Below are 9565 nucleotides of genomic sequence, written 5' to 3'. Positions count from 1 at the left end.
AAAGAAGCAAAAGGGGCAAAAGTACTGTCTAATAGATGGGTATTTAGAATTAAAGATAATGGTCAATACAAAGCTCGTTTATGCGTTCGGGGAAATGAGCAAAAAGAAGACGACTTCGACTATGAAGAAATTTTTAGTCCCGTAACGAACGAAAGTTCAATAAAAATTATGTTTGCTTTAGCTCTCCAATACAATTATAAAATACTGAAATTTGATGTAAAATGTGCTTTCTTGTATGGAAATTTAGAGGAGAATGTTTTCATGAAAATACCCGAAGGTTATACTAAGTGTAAGAATAAAATTTTCAAACTTCTGAAAGCACTTTATGGGCTCAAACAGTCGCCTTTACAATGGTTTAAAAGATTGACTGACTTTCTTGCGAAATGTGGATTAAAACAGCTTAAATCTGATAGGTGTGTTTTCAGAAATACTAAGGGTACACTTTGGCTCGCCATTCATGTTGACGATGGTCTGGTTGTGTATAAAAATGTTGATGAGAAAAATCATTTAGTAAAAGCCATGCAGAGAGAATTTAAGCTTACATTGGAGGAGAACCCTACGTGTTACTTAAACATAAAAATCGAGGCCAAGGGCGATACATTAAAATTGTCACAGGAAGCGTATGCGAACTCAATCATAAATTCCTTTAACATGAGTGACTGTAAACCTGTTTCAACGCCGATGGAGCCCGGTCAGATGATAGAGAGAACCGGAAACTCCGCCGACGATTTCCCATACAGGCAAGCCGTTGGAAGTTTGCTTTATCTCAGTAACAAGACGCGTCCTGACATTTCTTTTGCTGTCAGCTACGCAAGTCGTCACATGGAGAAGCCTGAGAAAAATGATATTGATATCATAAAACGAATACTGAGATACTTAAGGGGCACCACTGGGGATGGTGTCATGTTTGAACGGTCAACCGAATCTGAGTTAACTTTATCAGCATTCTGCGACGCCAGCTACGCTGATGATTTAATCACCCGGCGAAGCACCTCGGGATATATGGTACTTTTGAACGACAACCCAGTCAGCTGGGCATCCCGAAGGCAACCAATAGTTGCCACGTCAACCACAGAGAGTGAGTATATTGCGTTGGCGGATACTTTGAAAAATCTATTGTTTTTAAAATCCTTCATAGAAGAATTAACGGACAAACAAGTTCGATGTATCTTGAAAGAAGATAACCAAGGGACTATAAGAGTTGTAAAAAAGGGTCAATTCAATAGACGATCCAAGCACATAGATGTGCGTTACCATTACGTGCATGAAAAATTTTCGGAGGGTTTTTTCAAAATTCAATACTGTCCATCGAGCGAACAACTTGCCGATATGCTCACCAAACCCCTCCCGAAACTAAAATTCATATCTCTCAGAGATAGGGTTGTGAAATAATTTCTGAAATAATTCTATTTACTATGCTTTTCATTATTTCTTTTTTTTCAGTGTCTTTTTCAAATACTCTCTGAAATCTTAACATAATTCTATGTTTTCTTTTCTATGTTTACATAACACTATTAAAAATTTATTTACTTGTAATAATATTAAGTTTCTTTTTGTAACGATGAGGAGTAGAGTTCTTCCGTAAGAAGGACACATAGGTTTTGATGTATCCCCCATACTATAATAAGCGTTTTTATTAGAGAAATGTCAAGATTAAGGGGGAGTGTTGAACCCTGGAATTAATCATAATCTTGACAACGTCGCTTTATGGCGACTCATACTGCGAGTCCTATTTCAATGTTGATAAGCACCTGCGTATAGCAGCCCCTTCCCCTTGTTAGCTAGTTCGCCAACACATCTCCTCGTCGGACCACGTTCTCTGTTTTCTTTCAATAAAATATGTAATTCATATTCCAATAATGACTACTCCGAAATATACCCAAAACACCTATCCTCATTACTCTCAAATGAAACTCTGAAATTTGAAATGTTTTTTGGGACTCGCTCCTCAATCGTTGGACCTTTTTGGTGACGGACGATGTGAGGCAAATTGTTGAGAAGGGTAGTATACTAATACAGTTGGGTTAATATTTCTCCACGTTAAACAATTATTCAATGATATCCTCACCCTGGAGAGCTCGGCATGTGTATCTGAGATTTTCGGTCCCGGCTGCTGAAATCCGAATGAGCTGTCGAGAGCTTAAAGCTTTATTTTTGAAAAATCCTTTGCAAAAGTTGAATGGAATACAATTTTAAAAATTTCCGCATTCATTTGCACTTAAAAATTAGAGACGCGTTTCGGAGTAGGTAACTACGGCTCCATCTACAGCCGCCAGCAAACACTTCGCTCATGGCTAAATTTTTTTTTAAAATTCAGCACATTTTTTTAAAATTGTATCTGAAACATTACTCTGAATTTTCGACAATATCACCGAATTTTGGCAGCTGGAACCGGGAATCTTGACTCCAGCTGTCGACCATTCCGGGGTGTACAGATCGCAAAAATTATATCTATCGCGCACCCTCAGTACCCTTTCCCCTATACACTGAAAAAAAGGATGGTAACATCTATTATAATTCTACTTAATTTCTTACACAGTGGCACTGTTTCGTGAAAATAACCAGAACTACAGTATTATGGACCAGAGCTCTGGTAACACCACCTATCCCCTAGAAGCACTGCCCACCTACACCCTCTGGAACTCACCTACAATAGTATGGTAAATGCTACCATAAGGCGTCGGGTTTTATCACCATACTCAGATCAATGTGTCAGAGTATGATAAAATCTACCATATTTTTCCGCTGGGATAACTGCGTCACGTTTTTCCCCACGAAGAGTGGAGAAATCATCGGGGACAAATATTCTTTTGAAAAGTTGTTGAGCCGCATGTTGCATCTATATAATTATGAGTGATAAAAACGTGAGCCAAAGATGCATACTGTTTTTTTACAATTTTATTTTCATGCTATTATCATTATCATTTCCCAGAAATCTGTACGTTTCCATTTGTATCTTGTTTCAATTATGCTGCAATTTTTATCAATATCCTGTTTGGCCGTACCCCCAGTTTGTCTCTTGTTATGTACGCCTATTATATTGTCTAATATGTAACTTAGCAATGTATCTTTAGGTCATGCTCTGATGATGGAACTGAGTCCTGAAATGCATTGGCTCTCTACAGTGCTCCCATTTCCCGGAAATAGTTCCGAATTTCGGAGCTATTGAGATTTTCCTGAATTTTTCCTTGAATTTTTGAAATTCCCAAAATGTTCCGGATCTTTCATATTTTCCGGAACTTCCTCGAAACATGCATTTGAAAAAATCTGAAAAGAAACCCAAAACTTTTGACGGTAATGGGATGGGAGAAATTGGAGCAAAAAAGTTCCGAATCCCGGAACTTTTGTCGGACATAGAATGGGAGCAGTGGCCCACTGAAAAATAAAATTGTAAAAAAAATTATGCATCTTCGGCTGACGTTTTTATCACTCAAAATAATCATTTCCTTCTCGGCGACTGTAATTGGCAACCTCTATCGTCTGTTGAAAGCCAGGATGGAGGCACACTTGGAACTGCCAACCCCAACGCCGCCAGCCCTTCGCCTTCCTGTTATGGTTCAGCTTCAGTCATGCAGCCTTCAGTCCACCGGTTTCGGTGTACACACTCCTCCGAGCTATAATTTGCATTTCCATCGATATAGTCCCCAATCCTCCGCCCTTGCCTCCTCCTCTTCCTCCGTGTAGTCATAATATCGTTTCGGCAATCACGATGCAACGGCGGTAATCTTGTGTTCATGCACCACTTGCCAGAAACAGCGTCGAATGAAGTGATGAAGTTCCTCTCTTTTCCCCGCCCGAGTCCCGGTCCCGATCTCTCTCCACTCGAACGTCGCACAGTGGATCGAGTGGATGGAAGGGGTCGAAGAGGATTTGGAAACTTTAAAAGCTCATAACTCCGTTCATTCAGAAATTTGAGGTTTTAAAAGTGGTTCCAATGGTTTCCTCGTAAAATTTCCTTCCATAGCCACCACTTAAAATGGAGATGTTGCATGTGTGAGGGATTTGCGATTTGACCAGTGATTCTTAGGTAAAAGTTCGCGAGAAACACGATGGTGCCACTGGTTTTCTCTGAAATCATCTCCCAAGCTCAAAAAAAAGCTCTCAAAGTGAGGCTAACATGGAGGGGATATCCCACCCTACCCTGAGAGTCCACCTCTACATCAAAACAAACTCTCCATGCAAAAATAGGGAGCAAATACATTAGCAGTGATGCCGTGTTTTCAGTTTTGGAGTCCCCAAATAAAGTGGCAACCCTGCTAATGTATTTGCTCCCTATCTTTGCATGGAGAGTTTGTTTTGATGTAGAGGTGGACTCTCAGGGTAGGGTGGGATATCCCCTCCATTTTAGCCTCAACTTGAGAGCTTTTTTTGAGCTTGGGAGATGATTTCAGAGAAAACCAGTGGCACCATCGTGTTTCTCGCAAACTTTTACCTAAGAAACAATGGTCAAATCGCGAATCCCTCGCACACGCAACATCTCCATTTAAAATGTGACGAATTAAACATTAAAATTTGCAGTTCTAGTCGGAAGTTCCATGTCCGCCCTCTTTGATTGGCTCGATCCACTGTGCGTCGGAGAAATACCATATTTCGCCCCCTTTTCTGTGCCGCCTGCGCCTTCCAAGTTCGAATCGGCGCATTTCACGGGCTTGCGGATAATGGGCCAGCTACACGTGCCGCAGGATCGCTGAAATGAAATCCATCGAATCATTCAGATTAGCAGAATTCACAACGAATCTATTTCTGGATCAAAGGGCGTAGTCTCTCGTACTTTTGGACTTGCGAGGGCGTGCGGACGCTCGGACGGATCTTATTCTTTTTTGCTAATCTGTTCAATTAAACGATTAAAATTCAATTCTGCTGCACTCATGCAGTCAGCCCAAATTGTAATTGCTTGTCGAGTTGATTGAATACTGCATTGGAAAATTTTTGAGGAAATTTTTTTTAGGGTAAGGGTGTCTTAGATTTGGTGGTGTCAAAAATCAGTTTGCTCATACCCCAATCCATCGGGGTCTAAAATACACCCCACAGCAAAACACGCGAGAAAGCGGAAAAAGAAAGATGGAAGAGATAAGTTTTGGGGGAGGTAAGTTTTAAAAAATTATAATTTTTTCTCCATTGAGAGGTAATGAAACTGTACCGAAGTCTTAGTTCACAGTCAAGACATCAGTGGTGTATAGCCAGACATTTTTTATAGAGGGAAGACCTGCGGTAGAAATTTATTTTATTTTAGGCTCACAATCGCAAATGCCTGAATATTGATTATTCATTTCGTAGTTATTCGATGCTTAGTAATAGGAAAACGGTAGAGAATTTTTCGCAGTATATGCATAAAGACTAGCTTTACTTGAAATTATTAATATCTCAATTTTTTCAAAACCTGCACTTGTGTGCCTGGTCCTCCAAGCCCCTAATTTTAAATCCCTCCGAAATACTGAAGAGCTAATTAATTGATTTTAAACATTTGTGCATGTTTTTTTGAACACTCTTGAATTGCGATGAAAAAAAATTTTCATCGAAATACATTTCAATTATTGTTCAATACTTGCATATTTCGAATTATCACGGTCGTGATAACATCGATTTAATCGGACGCGAGACCATCAAAAGGTATAAAAATTATTTTAGGACATCGTGTTACCGGGAGCGGGAGAATTTATTGAATCTGCTGCGACATATTTCAAGCCTGAGAGAGCTCTTTCCTCCACGCAGCGATGGCCTGGGCGAAAGCAGGAACATTCCCATTAATCTGTAATTAGTTTGTAATTGGAATTTCCAGAAGCGAACAAACGTATCCAGCTGTCATACGCGTTTGAATGTCTGCCTATGTCTCGCTCTAGTTAATATCCCTTTAGCCCTTGCGCTTCTGAATATGTTGAATAATTCGGAAAATTAGTTTTGCATATAAGCCTCTGCGCTCAATTTGTGCATATTCCCATGATTCATTTTAGATTTTTTCTCTCTTCGGAAATTTACATGACCCTACCTTGTCCGCCTGGTTGCTCGATACATCAAAACTCGTTGTTTTCCGCACGAAGGAACGTAACTCCATTCCGGCGTTGCAACATCGACTCAAAGAATTCATTTTTTTTTTTAACAAAAATGTATTCCTGACCGATTTTGGTTCAAAATGTTACTGATTTTCGCATGAGACCGAAGAAAAATTACACAACTTTTCAAAAAGAAATACTCAAGATTCTCCTGGTAAAAATACAATCAGCGAGGGGAAATTTGGCAACATTGAAATATAGTTATGTCCTTTCGCAAGGGAAACGAGGAGTTGTTTAATTGAGAAAACTCAGTCTCTTAATTGACGGCACAAAATCGAATTAAACCGATGGCGCCAAAAAGACTTATTCTTACAAGCTACTAAGACTATCACATTCCTATTCTTACAAGCAAGAACGAACAGTCTGAGATAAGTTTTGTTGAGATTTGAAAGGAGCGAAAAGTATCATAATGAAAATGGGATTGAGAGGCATGACATATAATTTACTCGTTACGACTGCTTAAAATATCTCATGAAATGAGTTGAAATGTAAGAAATAGCTTGTACATGTAAGGTTAAAATGATTTTTTTTCAATAAATAAACACACTCTGCTGTATTTTTTCGTGCATTTAAGGGTAAAAAACAAATAAAAGTATGAATAATTATGTCAAGATAACTAAGAAAGAGGTAGTCTCCGTTCCGGAAAAATATTACAAAATGTTTTTGAGCTCAAACTATATCACGCGGTTTTCTCTGTCCAAAATCTGAGTAAAATAAATATTAAAAAAATAACTAGAGAAAAAAGGATTTAGGACTTATTTTCCACATTTTTTCTGATAAAGGAATAGCTCAAATCCCTCTAGTTCGACTCAATTCTATGCTGATTCTTGTTTGCAGTCTTAATTCATCTTTTTCCTTCTTTGTTCCTCTATTGTTTGATAAACTTTTTAAAAAATAGACTTTTTACTATAAAAGCAACCACGAGTTCTAGGTTTACACTGTATACGTATGTTTCTGCTTTAATAAAAAAAAAAATTACATCTGAACAGGTATAAAAACCATGAGAGAACTCTCACTTGGTAGTGCCATTCAATGTAAAATTAAATTCTTTATTTTATATGTTTCTTTATGCAGAGTATGAAATAAAAAAAAAATAAAAATAAAAAAAAATAAATAAAAAACGAGGGTCGCGTGTGCGACCGTTGCCAATTAGCTCTTTGAGATAATCACCCTGCAACACCCTCCAGGCAATATTAGACGTTATTTATACTAATGATACTGCATGAATGGTGACGAATCATTTTCGTCGTTGGGTCCCCGCCCCTCGAGTGTATATGCACAGGGTGTTTAAAAATGTTGTACTCTCTGTAGGTGAACATCCGCAGCAGCTAATGTTACATCCTGAGAACGCTGATTTAACTGTTATGGAGGTTTTGATTCAGCATCTCGAAAGTTGCTTGACCTTTCTCAACAAGTAGGGTGATGAATCAACGTTTTTTATCATTTCCAAAAATATCCCAAAATTTTTACGGCTGAAGATTGCAATTACATGATTTTTTGCTGACAAAATATGACTGGGTCTGTGAAAAAGGACCGAGAGAAAATTCTCCTTGACTTTTTAAAAACACCACTTTCTTTTACAACCTAGGAATCTTTGTCTTGTACCCCAGGACTCATATCCCCTTTAATTGTTGAGTTTTTAGAGTCAAACGTGCGCCAAAAGTTCTACATTTTCTTTCCCCGCGCTTTGGGAAAAGGTTTAAGGAAATTTTTCTCACAGAAGCTAAAATTCCTTTCCAAAGATTTGGTCGCTTATGATAATCTTGGAACCTCAATATAAAATGCAACTTGCAATTATTCTAGTAAATAGTGATTACTAACACTCCTAAAATAGACATGACGTACTGAAAATTCTAAATAATCGGAAATACCCTTGAATAGCGAAGGTCTATTAATATCCCGACCATTGGCGTGGCATGCTTGCGATGTATCGATTAATCTGCCATTTAAACCTATAGAGAAGAATCAATAAACGGGGTGTTGGCAACGAACACTTGAATAATGGACTCTTTACCATAGCTTCAAATTGGGAAAAATCGATTATCGAAAAATAGTAACACACTGAGGCGAGTTACTCTTAACGGGTCGCTCCGGCAATCCCCCCCCCCACCCTCCCCCGTCATCTTGCAATTATTCTAGTTACTAATGATTGTTATACCAGTTATTTACACTCCTAAAAAAGACATGACTAACTTTAAATTTGAAATAACATCCCGACCCGGGATTTCCGGCCCATCAGCAGAAATTGCCGCTAAATTTCAATGGATCACTGGAAAAAGAAGTCGCTTGGATCTAGAGTCCAGACTCTTAAGAACATTGACAAGAGACAATACTCTTGATTTTTCCTCGCATCGAAGAGCCGAGCCCTCTTGATTTAAGCGGATTTCCTTTTGATTCTAGTAAAAATTCCATTGAATCAAGAGTATCTTTTCTTGTCAATGTTTTTAAAGGTCTGGACTCTAGATCCAAGCGACTTTTTTCCAATGGTCAAAAATAGCAACACACCAAGGCGGGTCACTCTTGGTGTCTTCCATATCACCCCGTATGTGATGATAAAGTGACAGGGAGACAGCAACGCTAGAAAAAAAAATCCGACAATAAATGTAGCGTCTCTCCCCTCTTGCGGTATATAGACGTTATTTTACATATGTATATATAATATGCATGTGTGTTATGTACCGGGGGCGGTAGTTTGATCCAACCGGAAACAGGCGCGTGCGGCGGCCTTTGACGCAAAAAGCCCACTTATTAAAAACGGAGCAGCCTCCGTTCTCACGCTGCCAGGAAAAGACCCGAGCAAATCGGCAGATATTTCGTGCTTTTTCATTCAAATGCACTTCCACTCGGGCGCGGGAAGTCGTGTTTGCAAACCGTTCATCGCCGCGGCAAAAGTGAATTATTGTTTTCAGCAGCTGATAAAATATCGCCCGTCACTTTCCGGTGATATCGGCGAAAAAAAAAGAAATAAAATCCAGTGTTCATCGGAAATGGTCGAACGTTTTTTCCAGGGCGGATTTTATTGCGCGAATTGTTGTGGGGGTATTCCTCTGGTACCCTTTTTTTTAAATAGTTGGAAACAAAAAGTTCCGGCCTAAAATTTTGTGTTTGTTTTTATCTATTCTGCCGTGTTACGGAATAATGACGCATGAGCCTTCATGTCGTTTCCATTTTTTTTTTTTTTTTTTTTTTTTTTTTTTTTTTTTTGATGATGCTGTTTAAATACGAGGAAATTTGGGAATATTTTCCTCTAGTTTTTTCGAAGAATGTTATTTGTATTGTGACCTAAATTACCTGAAAATTTCAAGGGGAAATATTTATAACTTTCACTATAAATTAAAACTTAGTCGGAGGAAATTTGGCTACGTTTAAATGTTCATAATGCGTTCTTCCTTAACAACGGCAGTATTTCCCTTTCTCATTGCAGTAAAAATCGAAATTGAACATTTTCTGGCATTAATTATTTACGGGTATATTATTGTCCACGGATATTACTGAATACTCATTTTTCAAATCCG

The 9565-nt window shown here is 38.5% G+C and overlaps 1 protein-coding gene across 1 annotated transcript; it reads left to right on the top strand.

Annotated features, from left to right (window-relative positions):
• Positions 1-651: 651 nt before the first annotated feature.
• Positions 652-2664, top strand: LOC140224633 (uncharacterized). The gene is made up of 2 exons (XM_072300639.1): positions 652-1078; positions 2540-2664. The coding sequence occupies exons 1-2, from the start codon at positions 652-654 to the stop codon at positions 2662-2664; spliced, it is 552 nt and encodes a 183-aa protein (XP_072156740.1).
• The last annotated feature ends 6901 nt before the right edge of the window (positions 2665-9565 follow it).

This window comes from Bemisia tabaci, chromosome 5, assembly GCF_918797505.1.
Source record: "Bemisia tabaci chromosome 5, PGI_BMITA_v3".
In the NCBI taxonomy this organism is placed as follows: Eukaryota; Metazoa; Arthropoda; class Insecta; order Hemiptera; family Aleyrodidae; genus Bemisia; species Bemisia tabaci.
Note: the sequence above shows the minus strand (reverse complement) of the source record. Positions and strands in the feature narration are given on the sequence as shown.

What these genes read in the sequence shown, in the direction of transcription:
- LOC140224633 (XM_072300639.1), top strand. Translation starts at nt 652, where the DNA reads ATGAGTGACTGTAAACCTGTTTCAACGCCGATGGAGCCCGGTCAGATG. An exon ending in TGCCACGTCAACCACAGAGA is followed by an intron (nt 1,079 to 2,539) that starts GTGAGTATATTG and finishes TTTCTTACACAG; the next exon opens with TGGCACTGTTTCGTGAAAAT.